At 46.2% G+C, this 15,071-nt stretch overlaps 1 protein-coding gene across 6 annotated transcripts in view; it reads left to right on the forward strand.

The window, feature by feature from the left end:
• Mark2 (microtubule affinity regulating kinase 2) overlaps positions 1-15,071 on the forward strand; it is a 65,900-nt gene continuing 50,829 nt past the window's right edge. For 2 of the 6 annotated variants that reach the window (XM_085693575.2, XM_085693577.2), the window contains exon 1: positions 438-677. Coding sequence is in view for 1 of the 6 variants with exons in the window: in XM_048458640.3 (XP_048314597.2) it covers positions 624-677 (54 nt within the window). In the remaining 5 variants the exon portion in view is untranslated. Of the gene's footprint in view, positions 83-437; positions 678-15,071 lie in introns of those variants that run through there. The other 4 variants (XM_085693576.2, XM_085693578.2, XM_048458640.3 and 1 more) reach the window with 3 other exon arrangements.

A 15,071-nucleotide genomic window follows, 5' to 3' on the forward strand; every position in this document is an offset into this window, starting at 1 on the left:
CTGTCGGTTGGCTCTGGATGTGCAGAGTCTCTTCGTGGATTTCCGTAAACAGAGCCGAAGCTTGGTCTTCGGAATCGAAGAGGTGCGCTCGTCCCTGGGGATTACCTTCTTCGGTAGTTTCCGGAATTCACCCATAGTCTGGGCCGAGAGGAGAAGGCTCGTCCCCCTCCCTTTTCTAGTTGTTTCGGATGTTTCCGGCTCTTGCCGGCGGAAAGAGCCGAGGGCTGGCGGTGGTGGCGGCCATGTTGGGAGCAGCAGGTCCGGCGGCGGCTGCCTGTGTGCCGGGCGCGGAGCAGTGCGGCTGAGGGCAGGGGAGGAGCGAGGCAGGCGGCCGGCTGCGGCGGCAGAGAGTAGGCGGAGCGGCGCGGCCGGGCCGAAAGGCGGCACAGCCCAGCCGGGGGTCGGGGGGGTGCGGTCCGGAGCCGCTCGGAGCCGGCGAGGCCTAGCCCGAGCGGCGCATCCCCGGGCTGGCGTGAGCGATCGCCCGGCCTCCCCGCACCCCCGGCCGGGGCCCATGCAGCGGGTGCGCCTGCTGTGAGAAGCCCCGCCCGGTCGGGCTCCAAGCCTTCCCTTTCCTCCCTTCCTCCAAGCTTCTCGATTCCCTCCCCTGAGATACCGGCGCCATGTCCAGCGCTCGGACCCCCCTACCCACGCTGAACGAAAGGGACACGGAGCAGGTAAGGAGCCCTTAGGGCTCCCACAATTCTGTGGCTGGGCCCTTGCACCTTGCGGAGCCTCCTCCCTCTGCTCTCCTCGTGCTCCTAACTGCCTTCTGCAAGCCTCGGCTGTCCTGTCATCTGGCCCCGGGCTCTAGTCCCGCACATCCCTCTTCCGAGTCCTGACCTGGAACCCCACCTTGTCCTGACTGAGCTGCACACTTGTATCTCTGCCAAAACGCCCCTTGTCTCTCACCGCCCGCCTGGCCTGCGTTCTTCCGTGCTATTTCCCCAGCTTCCCCTTCTCTTCCCTTTTTTCTCAGGGGCCTTTCTAGTCTTCCTCCACCCACGCTTTAAAAGCAGCCACCTTTCTGCTCCTCGAATAACACCCCGCGATTTGCGGCGAATTGCTGTCCACCTCTTCCTGCATCTCTCTAGCCATGTACCCACTCTGCCCGCACCGGCTCTTTCAGTCCTCGGTTTCCTCCCTCAGGGGTCCTTGCACCGGAGTGTGTTCTCGGTCCCTATCTCCTTTTACTTCCCCAGCTTTTTCTATCCTCCTTTCCTGTTCCAAATTGGGCTCTCCCTGTTGCTTGCAACCCACCAGCTCCACCCTCGTCACCTTTCCAAATCGTTCGCCTACTCTTTGCTCATCACTTTCCCTTCTTTTCGGCAGGAGCTCCCTTGCTCCTGGCACTGGCATGTGTCGCTTCCGTGTTTCCCATACAGCTGTCATGCGCATAGTTTTCCCACAGGTTGCCTTTGGGGTTCCAGCCACCGCTCATTTCAAAGTCTTTGGCTCGGTCCTGTTTCTTCCCCCTGGGCTTTGACATTTAAGTTCCCGGGCTTCCTGTCTGAATGGTCTTCCCGATTATTCCTGGGCTCTCCCTCCATCATGGAAAAGATAGTGTTTCAGCCTGGCTGTATTAACATAACCTGTTGCTCAGTCTTTCGCGGACTGCATCAGTCCTTACCTTACTGCCTACTTCTACTGCAACACAAATGAGGATACTGATCGCCCTCCGCACTGGTGCCTGTCGCTTCTCACAGTGTCATAGTATCTTCCTCCTTGTTTGCTACTTCCTGTTGCTCAACCTTCCCCCATCTTCCTTACTATATGCCTCTGAATCAGTGCTGCTTTCGTGTTCACACGGGTCTCCTGCCTCTTCCCTGTTTATTTACACCTCTTAAGCTCTGTCCATCCCCTCTCTATTGACTATTGCTAGCTGCTTGTGCTACAGGTCAGCCGCTGGGCTCTGTGCTTTCCCTTTCCTCCTGGCAGTTAGTGCTGTTTGCCTTTTCTGTGTCACCCCCTCACCTCTGAGCCAAGGCATTCACTTTCCACTTCTCTCCTTTGTTTCACTGTCTCCTGTGTCCCTTGCTGCCTGCTTTTTGGACAGTCCCCTGCCGGTCATGTGTTTCTGGGTAAATTTTAGTAAACACAAACTTGTGTTGAAAACGGAGCATCCTTTGTCCCCAGCACCCTCTGTGTTAACCTCTTGTTTCCTGGTTTTTGCTGGTTTGTTTGGTTTGGTTTTTTCTTTTCTTTTTCTTTTTTTGTAGCCAGTTGGATAGAGCTGCTGCTGTATTTGCTTAATATGACCTGCCTTTTTTGAAAAGCCTTCTCTGACACTGTACTGTACTTTTCTGCCTTCTTACCTTCTTGCTGTCTGTTGCGTGGGCACTTAGGAACTAAAGAAGCATCAGCATTGTATTCTGCTGTCATGGTGGATCCATACTACCAATGGACTGTTTCATTTTGGGGCAAAGCAGGGCTTGAGATGGAGGGATGGTTGATTTATTTCATCACTGGGCTTGGCAACTGGTCCTGCCTGGGGCAGAGGTCTTTGGAAATGAAAAGTTGGTCTATGTTGCACAGTCCCTTGCTTGCCAGTGCCATCTCTCCTTCTGGGAAACACTTTCTCCAGCCTCTTGTGAGGCTGCTCTGTACATCCCCTGTGCTCTTACCTTTGCTTTAGTAGGTAGACCTTGCCTAACTGGAGAACTTTCCCAGATGGTTGATTATGAGCAAGGAGGTGGAGGCCAAGTGACTGACTGGCACCTTTAGGCATTTGGGGAGTGGTTGGCCTACCTGTTCACCAGAGAGCCAGAGAGGCTGTGGGAGCATTGTGTCTGGCAGAGAGAGTGGACTCAGTGTGGTTCTTTGTGCTCTTTACTAAATGTAAATGTATTATTGGTCCTCTTGCTCTTTTTCTTGTTAGGTGTGCTCAGATGTGTTTCGTATACTGTTGGATCCTATAGTTGGGATTTGGTGCATGTATACTGATTTCAGGAGAGTGGAAATCAGTGACCAGTTGGCACGGGAGCCGCTCCGTGATAACTTAGTTCAGAGCACAGGCTGCATTGTCATCCTGCTCATCTTTGGCTCGATTCTTCATGAACTTAGTTGCACTGAGCCAGTTCTTGGTTCTCCACTCAGACTGTCAACTTTATATTCTTCCTGCTCCATGTGAGAACTTGGGAAAGCTAAATGTACACCTATTGCAGGTGCCTGACTGCCTTTTTTGTTTGTTTTTAGTGCTGCTGGGGATTAGATCAGGACTGTGCTCTTGATAGACAAGTTTTCTATACTGAGTAACACCCCCAGGCCAACCTTGTATTCTTTAGAAAAAGAAAAAAGACAGGAGACTCCTCAAGCATCCAGCCTCTGTAGAGTAGATCCTGCAGCCAGGCGAAACTGAGTCCCCTCCCCTCGATCCCGTTGCCTTACCATCGACCGCTGCAATAGCCTCAGTGGTAGGAAATAAAAAGCAAGGAATTGGTTGGGCCGGTCCCTCTCCACTGTCACCTTATTTAGATTTAAATTATTTAAACTGGTCTTTACCAAAGAACAGGTGAACAAACTCTAGCGAACGTTTCCAATCTCTTCTTGTGCCTTTTCTCCCCTTTCTTTAAAATTGTGGCTGATAAGCTGTTTCCAGGAGCACTTTGATCACATCTGAAACACACACAGAGCATGTTGAAGCATAAAAATAAACCTTATGTTGCAGGAGATTGCCTGTTTGCTGTCAACTCTGCTTCTAACAGTGGAAGTAGGAGATAAGAGAAAGCCAGGCTCTGTCTTGATGATTTTGGTGACGCCTGATTTTAGATGTGTATTTTCATCATAGATGGCTTCCTTTTGCAGGACTCTGGCCTGGGGCTAGTAGTTTTGGGGTTTCTCAACTCTGAACTGAGCTTTCTGTGAGTTGCTTTTCCAAATAGCTCTGCTGGCCTGAAGGCTTGGCAACCTTGAAAACAATCAGCAAGATGACTGTATTCCAGCCAGCAGCAGCCTTAATAGTCAAGTGTGGAGAAGGGTACAACTTCCAGAGTTCGCCTGCCCCTGGCTAGAGCTTTCTCTAACCTGGGGGAAGAGACACATGGCTTCAGAGCCTGCAAACAGAGCGCACCTGATAGAAAACAGGAACCTTTTGGTATTCTTCAGTCAGATGACAGTGCTACCCCAACCCTTCTAGAGAGTGGGTGGCAGAATATATTGTCAAGGAAGAGGAGTTTGGAAGACTGATGAGGAGGGTAAATCTGAGTTTCAGAATCCTGTAAAAACATACTGCTGAAGACTGGTGAAATGCTTAGTGGGCAAGGGCACTTGTCCCAAGCCTGATTGCCCAAGTTGGATCCCTGGTGGAAGAAGTGAACTCACTCTGTTATGATGTTCTTTGACGTCATTATACACATGTGCGCTCTTCCCTCCCCTCTCTCGATCTTTCTCTTATGCACACTAAATAAATGTAATTGTAATAATTTTTAAAATAACAACAAAAGAGCCTCTTACCAGCCAGTTGTGGGGGCATGGAACCCCAGGTACTCTGGAGCTGAGGCAGGAGAGTCACAAGTTCAAGGTCTGTCTGAGTTACAGGATAAATTCAAGACTAGCAACTTAATGAGACCCTGTCTTTCAAAATCCAATATACAAACAATTAGAGATGTGATTTAGTAGTGGTACGTTTGTCCAGCATGTACAAGGCTGAAGGTTCAATTTCCTTTGAGCTGTATATGAAGGATGGGTTTGGGGTAAGATTTGAACCATTCCGTATACACATTGTGAGATTCCAGTTTTCTTTTTGGCTAACACTGGACCAAATACTTCATTTTTGAGGATGTGAGATTCTGTGTTTTGACTCTTGATGGTGGGGCTCCTTGACAGGGCTTCTGCCTTCTGGGTGAGAGTGCTGCTGGGCCTTAGGGATTCTGTATGAGGCTTGTTGGAGTGGTGTCTCTCTGAGACAGTAACATTATACCCTTTGACTTTAAAAGTGACTCTCTAATGAGCTACAGTAATGCTTCTCTGTTGTGTGAATTTGGGGAGGTAGCTAAACATATGGTACAAGTAAGTGGTTCAGAGTTGGTCTGCTTTAGATTGAAATCAAGTTAGCATAGGGATAGCTGCATCTTTCAGACTGTGACCATAGCTTGGGCTGGGAATCTCAAGTTTACATGTCTTAGGCAGAGTTCCATGAGGTTTAAAGAGATGGATCATCTTGTTTGCCTGAGAGGTTTTCATGGTGAGTTCTCTCAGGAGTCAGCATTTCTCTGGCTAGACTGTTTCCCTTTGGACAGAACAGCATGATTCTCAGTGGGCATTTGACTAGTACTAACCTAGGCCTTCAAGAACTGGCTCTCACGGAGCTCTTAGCCACCTAGCTGACACGTCTCTTCCCCCAGGAGCTTCTATGATGTTCCTACATATGTATTATGTTGACTTGAATGAATATTTTATGCTTATATTGCAGTCAGGCCTCAGACTTTGTTGCACATTACTGACAAGTGGGATGGGGGCTGGGCGCCACCTTTGACCCTATAATAGTGTCTTTGCTAAATGGACTCCCCCAGCAGCACTTTGAAACCCATTAATGGGTTGGATGTAGTAACTTCAACAGATGGAAAGGGCCAGGGGACTGGTCATCTTCCTTCTTGTAGGCTGCCTGATGAGGGTTCCTGCTGTACCCACATTCTCTTGCTTCCCTCTGCTTGATTAAGTTGTGGGCCCCGCTGCCTAGCCTCTCTTCTGAGCGGTGTGTGTGTGTATGGAGACTTTGGTTTGTTCCCTTCTAGCTATGTTGCTGCTACCAGGTTTGATGCTTTCCTATCAAAGCAAAAACTCAGGGTGGTGTTCCAGCCTGGCCCTTCCTTGGAATCTCAGCAAAATGACAAACAGGATAGGTGACCGAGTTTCCTTCTCTTAATGGGGGATTCCAGTATTTGTATGTTTTTGCACTTGAAGCTTGGGTTCTCTAGGCTTTCTCCCAGCCTTCATCAAACATGACTGTGAGTCACTGAAATGTTAGCTGTGTGCTTTCCCCTTCTGTTTCAGCGCAAGGAAGAATAAGCCTTTGCAAACCTCCTGGGGGAGGAACTCACCCTTTCCCCATGCTGGCACTGAGGCTGCAGGCTATCCCTGCTTATCCCAACAGTGTCACTGCCCCCACCACAGCCTCTTGGGGTAAGCCACTGAATACATTTCTTCTTCTTTTCTTAATTAAAAGTTGATTATTATAACCAAGCATGGTGGCATATACCTTCAATCCCAGCAGAGGCAGGTGGATCTTTGTGAGTTTAAGACCAACCTGGTCTGCATAGCAAGATCCAGGTCTACATAGAGAGAATCTCTCAAACAAACAAAAACAAAAATTATCAGTATTTTTCCGATGGGGACTTGTTTGTTTGTTTTATATGTATATATGTCTGTGTGTGTACCACCTCCTGCATGCCTGGTGCTTGAAGAGGTCAGAAGAGGACATTAGATCCTTTGTGGGACTGGAGTTAGAGGTGGTTGTGAGCTACCATATGGGTGCTAGGAATGGATCTGGTCCTCTGGAAGAACAACAAATGTACTTAATCTCTGAACCATGTCTTCAGTCGTCTGTGTGTGTCCCCCCCCCCCAATTTTTGCTTTATGTTTGTATTTTCTGAAACAGGGTTTCACTATATATCTCTGCCTGGTGGCCTGGAACTCAGAGCCCTCCAATTGCCTCTGCCTTCTGAGTGCTGCTGGATAAAGGAGTGTGCCACCACAACCTGGCCCCAGACTCTATTATTTTTAAATTATGTGTATGTATATGTCTCATGAGTGGGGTTATATGCAGGCTCTTTTGGAGTCTGTAGGCATCAGATACTTGGACCTGAATTGCAGGCAGTTTTTTTGGTTTTGTTTGCTTTTGATTTTTAAGACAGGATTTCTCTGTGTAGCCTTGCTTGTCCTGGAACTCACTCTATAGGATAGGCTAACCTTGAACTCAAAGATCCAGCTGCCTCTGCTTTCAGAGTGCTGTGATTAAAGGCTTGTTCCACCATTGCGTGGTTATAGGCAGTTGTGATGAGAGTCAACTCAGGTCCTCCAGAAGAACAGTATGTGCTTTTAGCCTCTGAGCCGTCTTTCCAGCTCCCTGTCATTGCTTTTAGACTGCGATGAAACCACCAATTTTGAAACAATATCAAGAGAATCTGGCCTCAGTTTCCAGTTATCTCTTAGAAGAAGGAGGCTTCCCTGTAGTTTGCCTGCTCAGTGCCCCAGCTCCTCTTTTTGGGGTGGAGGTGCACATGGACTGAATCCCTTGATCTGCATGTGTTTGTCTGACATGCTGGTAGTTCATGAACCTTCTTTCCAGAGGTGTCTTGTTTTTGGGTTTGTACTTCTACTTTTCTCATCTGCAGGGTAAAAACAGCAGAAAAGGTTTCCTTTAGTGTGTGAAATCATTAAATTGAGGCTCGTGAAATACAGTGTAAGGCACAGGTTTTGGTAGGAGAGAGGTGGAAATAGATGCTCATGCTGCCTTGGGGGACTTTTGGGGGCAGGCGTTGTGGTAGGCATGGAGAAACAGGATAGAGGTGTATTTAATGACTGCACCTAGCCACCCTTTTGGCCTTTTCTTTTCAGCGTGATGTAGGTGGAGCAGGCACTGGGCTGCTCTGTAGAACCAGTCAAGCTGGTTTTGCGCAGAGCCAGCCTATTTTCCAGTCCTCTCTGGGAAGTTGGCAACACAGAGGTCTGCCTCCTGTAGATTGATTGAGCTGCTGAGTGAGTTTGGACCACCTCTGTAAACAACCTCCCACCCCACCCTCCGCAAGTACCCAGATGAGCCTGGGAATTGGATCTCCTCCTCTGAAAGGGGGCTGTTTTTGCACCCTATGCTGATCCTCAGAGCAGCTGGTCTGTTTTATGTACTTTCCCTAGAAGCTCTATGGTACACCTTTTCTTGGCCCCTTCTCACTCATTTGTCAAAAAGTCAGACTGGCCAGAAGGAAGGGTTAGGGGTCTGTGGTTGGATTCTCTTTGGAGTGTGGAAAGGAATTGGGAATCCTGAATCCCGGCTCCTGTGATGTGGACACTAAACTCAGTGACCTCAGACCCTTTGAGCCTGAGCTGTGGAACCACCCCCAGACGGCTGGGAGGAGGAGAAGAGGGGCACGGCTTGGTTTTTGGTCTCTGGCAGCCTAAAGGCACTTAGCCATAGTCCTCTCCTCTTCCAAGTACCAGTTATTTGGATGTCATGGGGGGTTTTTCTCAGGGAGTTGACTAATCCAGGTTCTAAGATGCAGTTGCCAGTGCTGGGAGGTGGAGCAGGACAGCTCTCCCAGTCTCCTCAAAAGCAGAAAATCTGAGGTGTGGAAGTTTGGTAATTTGATTGAATTTGTTTGTAGAGAGCTCCGGCCTGTGGGCTGGCTGCTTCTGTCACTGCTGTGGTGACCTGCTTGTTCTCCTGAGAAAACTGTTTGTCCAGAGTTGTTCTATTGTTGATCTCCCAGATGCAGGGTGAGTGCCCCTCCTCCTCCCACCTTTTATGTGTTTCCTTTGTGCCACATCTTTCCTCCTCTCCTCCACTGACATTTGCTCTCACTGCATGTAATGTTGAGGGTCAGTTGTGGTTTGTTGCTTGGTAGTACTGAGCTCGTTCACTTTCTCTCCTCCCCTCCTCTCTCTTCCTTCTTCTCCCTCTCCTTTTTTTTTGAGTAGGGATTGAACTCAGGGCCTTCTGTATATATAGTAGTCAAGCACTCTGACCTACATTCCAGCCCTCCACAGGAGTTCAAAATGACTGATTCTCTAGTCATAGGAAGTATGCTCCTTTGGCCTGCTTGGTGTAGCATAGCATTGAAGTGAGCTTCTAACAGAATTAAGACAAGATCTTAGTATGTTTTCCGATTCCATAAATGATTCTGCTGTAATTATGAGCAGGTTTGCAGCTAACTTCCCTGTAATCCTGGGTAGCCTCTACTGTAGAGTGGGGTAATGACAGGTGTGATGGTGCGCTTCTATGGTGCAGCTCTTGGGGAGGCTGAAGCAATAGGAGTGTAAGTCAAAGGCCAGCCTGGGTTACATGACCACATCATGTCTCAAAAAACCAAAACCAAACAACAACTATCTTGTAGCTATGTTTTTGTTTGTTTTTTGTTTCGTTTTGTTTTTTCGAAACAGGGTTTCTCTGTAGCTTTGGAGCCTGTCCTGGATCTAGCTTTTGTAGATCAGGCTGCCTCTGCCTCCCGAGTGCTGGGATTAAAGGTGTGCGCCACCTCCGCCTGGCTTCTTGTAGGTATGTTTATAAGCGGTGGGCTTCAGTAGAAAGGTTTGTGGGACAATACATCAGCTGAGAATCTCACCGCTCTAGGTGGCAGAAGGGACGCGTGCTAGGATTTTTTTTGCCATTGGTTGAAGAAGTCTTGTTCTTCCCAGTCTTTCCAGCCATCGATGACCCATAGGTGTGTTTTCTACCAATTCTTTTGTTAATTAGCTGTCAATCCTGTCATGATGGCACACACCTTTAATTCCAGCTTTTGGGAAGCAGAGGCAGGTGGATCTCTGAGAGTTCAAGGTTAGCCTAGTCTACACAGCAGAGTTCCAAGACAGTCAGGGGTACAAAGAGAAACCCTGTCTCAAAATCAAAAAAGACCAAAAAATTAGCTAGCTGTCTGAAAGAAATAGAGTGCTGTTAGATAGCGTCATGTACTTTTTAAATGTGTGTGAGAGAGTGTGGGGTGTGTGCGTGTGCGTGCACTCTCAGGCCAGAAGATGATACCTAATCTCCTGGAACTAGAGTTACAAGTGATTGTCAACCACCTGATGTGGATGCTAGGAACTAAATTCAGATCCTCTGAAAGAGCAACTGGTACTTACTTAGATCGATTAATTAGTTAATTAATTTTAGCAAATGTTTCACTGGCTGGCCTGGGACTTGCTGTGTAGGCTAGACTAGCCTTGAACTCAGATCGGGCTGCTTCTGCCTCCCTAGCGCTGAATCAAAGTCATGTACTACCTTGCCTGTCCCACTTCATGTATTTTTTTAAAATAATTTATTTAACTTTATTTTACATGCATTGGTGTGAAAATATTGGATCCCCTGGAACTGGAGTTACAGACAGTTGTGAGCTGCCATGTGGGTGCTGGGAATTGGACCTGGATCCTTTGGAAGAACAGCCAGTGCTCTTAACCATTGAGCCATCTCTCCAGTCCCCCACTTCATGTACTTTTGAGGCCATTTTAAAAGAAAAAAGAGGCCTACATTTAGTGGCATGTGCTAAGAATCCCTATACCTGGGGAGGCTGAGAGATTGCTGAGTTTGAGGTCAGCCTGGACTAAATGGGTACTTTTATTTAAAAATTGGAGGTCTCTCTCTACAGAGAGGTTCACACTGACTTGAACATGTGATCCTCCAGTGTTAACTTTTTAAGTGCTGGGATATCACGTATGATTTACCCCATGCCCTGCAGCTTTTTCTTTCTCTTCTCCCCTCTTTTTTCTTCCTCTTTTTTTTGTTTCTGTTTATTTTTTACTTATTTATTTTTAGGTGTTTTTTAGTTTTTGAGACAAGGTTTTTCTGTGTAACAGCCCTGGCTGTCCTCCAACTCACTCTGTTGACCAGGCTGTCCTTGAACTCATAGAGATCCACCTGCCTCTGCTTCCTAAGTACTGGAATTGAATGCATGTACTGCCTCTGTCTGGCTCCCTCTTTTTTTTTTTTCTTTTCTTTTTCTTTTTGTTTTTCAAAACAGGGTTTCTCTGTAGCTTTGGAGCCTGTCCTGGAACTCACTCTTTTAGACCAGACTGGCCTCAAACTCAGAGATCCACTTGCCTCTGTCTCCCGAGTGCTGGGATTAAAGGCGTGTGCCACCACCGCCCAGCTTTTCTTTAAACTTCAATAGTAGGCAATTTTGATTAAAGGAAAACGATACTACCAACTGCCTTTCCATATTTCTCTTATAAGTGGTATAGTGAATATATTAGCCCGCATGGGCTAATATATTAATGACTGGAAGACCAACCTAAAGTTCCTAGACCGTAGATTTTATAGGAATTGGTATCCCAGTGTTAGAGGGAGTAGTGTGTCCTGTCCCATGTCCATCTCTCCCCTGAACCCAGGATTAAACCTCCATGCAGAACTCCCCTTTCTCTGCACCAAGTGTTGACTCTTTAGGTACTAGAGAAAGCTCTGTTTCTCTTGCAGACCACATGGGACTTGGCGGACGGTTGAGGGTTCTTTTTTCCTTAGCAGAGCAGCCTTCAAGGGGAGATTCTTTCTTACTACCTCTTCTTTCAAATGCATCAAGGGGTGCAGTCTCTCAGTTGCCCCTGTGATTTTGCAGACTGAATTTTTTTAATTGTTCGTTTTGTTATTTCGTTTTTTCATTTTTCAAGAATTAAAGACCTATACCACCACTGCCTGGCATGGACTCTGAATCTTAGGCTCAGATTGTGGTCTACATTGGTTCCTTGTTTATCTTAGTTTCTTGATGTCTCTGGAGCCCGAATACCTGTCAGAATAGCAAGTTGCTGGGATTTTTACACTGTACCCATGGCCAGGAAGGAAAGGAACAACATCACTTCAGAGATCATTGGGCATTTTTTCTGTCTCTATATTTCTTCTTCCTTTTTAATCCCTTTACCAGTTTGTCACATTCCTTTCCTTTCCCTCCCTTCCTTCCTTCCTTCCTTCCTTCCTTCCTTCCTTCCTTCCTTCCTTCCTTCCTTCTTTCTAGTGTATTTGAACTCTTCCCTTTATCCTGTCCGTTCATGTTCCCGTCATCTCAGATCCTTGTCTTATCCCACTCTTTTTTACCTGTTTACCTCTCTGAAGAAAGGCTTCCCCGCTTAATGCTACAGGTTTTGCTATGTACCCCAAGATGTCCTTTAACTCAAGATCATCTGGCTTAAGCCACTTATGATAGGTTTACAAATGTGTGCCATCTCTCTTGGAGGAGAGTACTGTTTGTGTGTGAATATATGTGTGTGTAATTTTATTCTATGTTTATGGGTTTGCCTGCATGTATGACCAAACTACATGTGTGCCTGGTGTTCTCAGAGGCCAGAAGAGGCTTAGGGTCCCTTGGAACTAGTTACAGATGTTTCTGAGCTACTGAGAATTGAACCTGAGTCCTTTGGAAGAATAGTCAGTGCTCTTAACCACTGGTCCAGCTCTCCAGCTGTAGAGTTAGTGTGTGGGTGTGCACACATGCTACAGTGTTTACGAATGTAAGAAGGGAACTTTTCAGGAGTCGGTTCTCTCCTTTCACCCTGTTTATGGGGATCAAACTTAGTTGTGCTGGCAAATACCTTTCCCCATTGAGCCATCCCACTGGCTCAGGACAGAAATTTTGTTAATCATAGAGTCCCAGACCCATCCACTCCTGTCCTCTGTCTATTGCTTTGATTTCTGTACAGTTAAAGGATTGCTGGTTTACTGTTCTTGGTACTGGGGATTGCACCCAAGGCCTTGAGCATGCAAAACACACTAACAGAGTGAGCCTCATGTGCAGCCTTGGATCTGCTGCTCTAACACACACCTGTAATACCAACTCTTCAGAGGCTGAGGCAGGGGGATTGTGGGCTACATGGCAAGAACCTGACTCTCAAAAAGAAAAGAAAAGAAAAGAAAAGAAAAGGGAAGGAAAGGAAAGGAAAGAAAAGAAAAGAAAGCCAGGCATTGGTAGTGTTCATGTGTAATCCCAGCACTTGGGAGACTCATGCAGAGGACTGGAATTTTAAGACCAATTTGGGACTACATAAAGAGTCACTATTTCATAAAAGAAAATAGTAATGAAAAATAAATAAAATGTAAAAGAAAAAAAGTTCCATTGTATGCTTTTGGAACCCTTTTCATTAGTAAAACCAGGCCTGTGGACCTGACAGCTTTAGAGACTGCATCTTGGTTTCCTGGGTGACATAGTCCTAAGCCAGTTCTGAGCTTTTCCCTTTGACCATTCAAGAATGTTGTGTTTAGATAGACCCTGTTCTTGATTTTCATTTTGTTAATCTTGAATACTGCAATGTTGAGTTTGGTTTTCATTGTGGCTTGGAAGTCCTGGGTGTTACCTAGATCCCTTTAGGCCAGAATTACTTTTTTAAAAAAATATTTATTTATTTACTTACTATGTATACAATATTCTGTCTATGTATATGCCTGCCCTGCAGGCCAGAAGAGGTCACCAGACCTCATTACAGATGGCTGTGAGCCATTATGTGGTTGCCGGGAATTGAACTCAGGACCTTTGGAAGAGCAAGCAATGCTCTTAACCACTGAGCCATCTCTCCAGCCCCCCAGAATTATTTTTATTGTATGTAACATGAGCTTTGTGTGTGTGTGTGTGTGTGTGTGTGTGTGTGTGTGTGTGTGTGTGTGTGTATAGGGGGGAATTCTGTATAGCTCTGGCTGTCCTGGAACTTACTCTGTGGACCAGACTGGCCTTGAATTTACAGAGATCCACCTGCCTCTGCCTCCTGAGTGCTGGGATTAAAGGTGTGGGCCACTCCCTCTATCCACACCCCCCACTCCCACCTCATTGATATTTTTAATTTTTTTTAATGTGTGGGGCTTGTATATACAGGTGTGTATTTAGAAGTGTGCCCATTAGCAAGGGCCGAGACCAGTGAATACTGGATGTTTTACTCTTACTTGCTGCCTTACTCCCTTGAGACAGGGTCTCTCAGTTGAAGCCATTTTGGCTAGGTTGACTGGCCAGCAAACTCTTGGGGTCTATATGTCTCTGTACCCTGTAATAGTAGGGTACAGAGGTACATAGGTAGCCATGTCTGGTTTTTACACGGGAGCTGGGGATCTGAACTCAGGTCTTCAGGCTTATATAGCAAGTGGTCTTACCCACTGAGCTATTTCCCCGTCCCTGAATTCTTCATCTCCTCACTAGTGTTCAATGGTATCTTCCAAGACTCGACATTGATGGTTTATGAGAGGTAAAATTCTATATTCTTGTGTTTTCAAGAACTTTTAGAGTAGTAGTTTCAGATATAAATATGGAGTTTTTAAGTTTTTAATAACGAACTCAATTTGTTCTTGGAACTTCGATTGCATCCTTTCTAGCCCTGTTTGGTTATATTTTGTATCATTTATGAACCTCACTATTGCCTAATAAGTTATTGTTTTGGAATCTGTATTTTCTTGACACCTGAGGAAACAACAAGAAATAGATACAATTTGTGAAACTTATTTATAAAGACATTTGGAAAAATTTCTAATTTAGACATTTTAATTTCTAATTTATTTTACCATTTCATTCTAATTTTCTCCTAAAGTAGGAGAAAATTTATATTTCTGTTATACCTAAGGATCAATTGTTGACTGAAAAAATTAAATTAGGCCGGACGGTGGTGGAACATGCCTTTAACTCCAGCACTTGGGAGGCAGAGGCAGGCGGATCTCTGAGTTCGAATCCAGCCTACCTGGTCTATATAGTTACTGGTCAGCCAGGGCTATACAGAGAAACTCTATCTCGAAAAACCAAAAGGGGGGGTGTCTTGAAACCTGATATGGTATAGAATAAGTAGCCACCTTGCTTTGAGTGGAGACGCCCCCTCCGTTAATATAACATATGTTAATCTTAACATAGCTGACCTGCCTAGAATAGGTGAAAAGTCAGTAGATTTCAGGGCAGTGTTGCTTCTGATGTTACTGGAATTTGGCAAGAGTTAGCTGCATATGCAAAAACCTGGTTAATGTCTCATTTACAGAGTTTACAGAGTTACGTATATGTATGGGTATGAGCACATGAGTGCAGGTGTCCTTGGAGGCTGTAAGCATTGGATCTCTTAGAGCTGAAGTCACGGGTGGTTGTGAGCCACCTTACCTGACCTGGGTGCTGGGAACAGAACTTAGATCCTATGGCTGAGCTCTGTGCAGCTCCGTATTTACAGAATTTTTCTTTCACCTATGTACAGAGTGGTCAGCGTGCTTCAACACCCACCAGTTGTCACAGGTAGTTTCTCCCGTATGGTTCCTCAGCAGCAGATCCAGCAGTGCTACACATTCGAAGGGTGAATAACTTTGTTAATGTTTTCTTTTTTGAGACAGGGTCTTTTTGTGTAGACCTGGGTGACCTAGGGCTCAGTAGTAGAGCAGACTGACCTTGAACTCAGATTCTCCTGCCTTTACTACCCTGGTGCTGGGGAAT

Source organism: Myodes glareolus, chromosome 7 (genome assembly GCF_982192425.1).
Source record: "Myodes glareolus chromosome 7, mMyoGla1.1, whole genome shotgun sequence".
Classification (NCBI taxonomy): Eukaryota; Metazoa; Chordata; class Mammalia; order Rodentia; family Cricetidae; genus Myodes; species Myodes glareolus.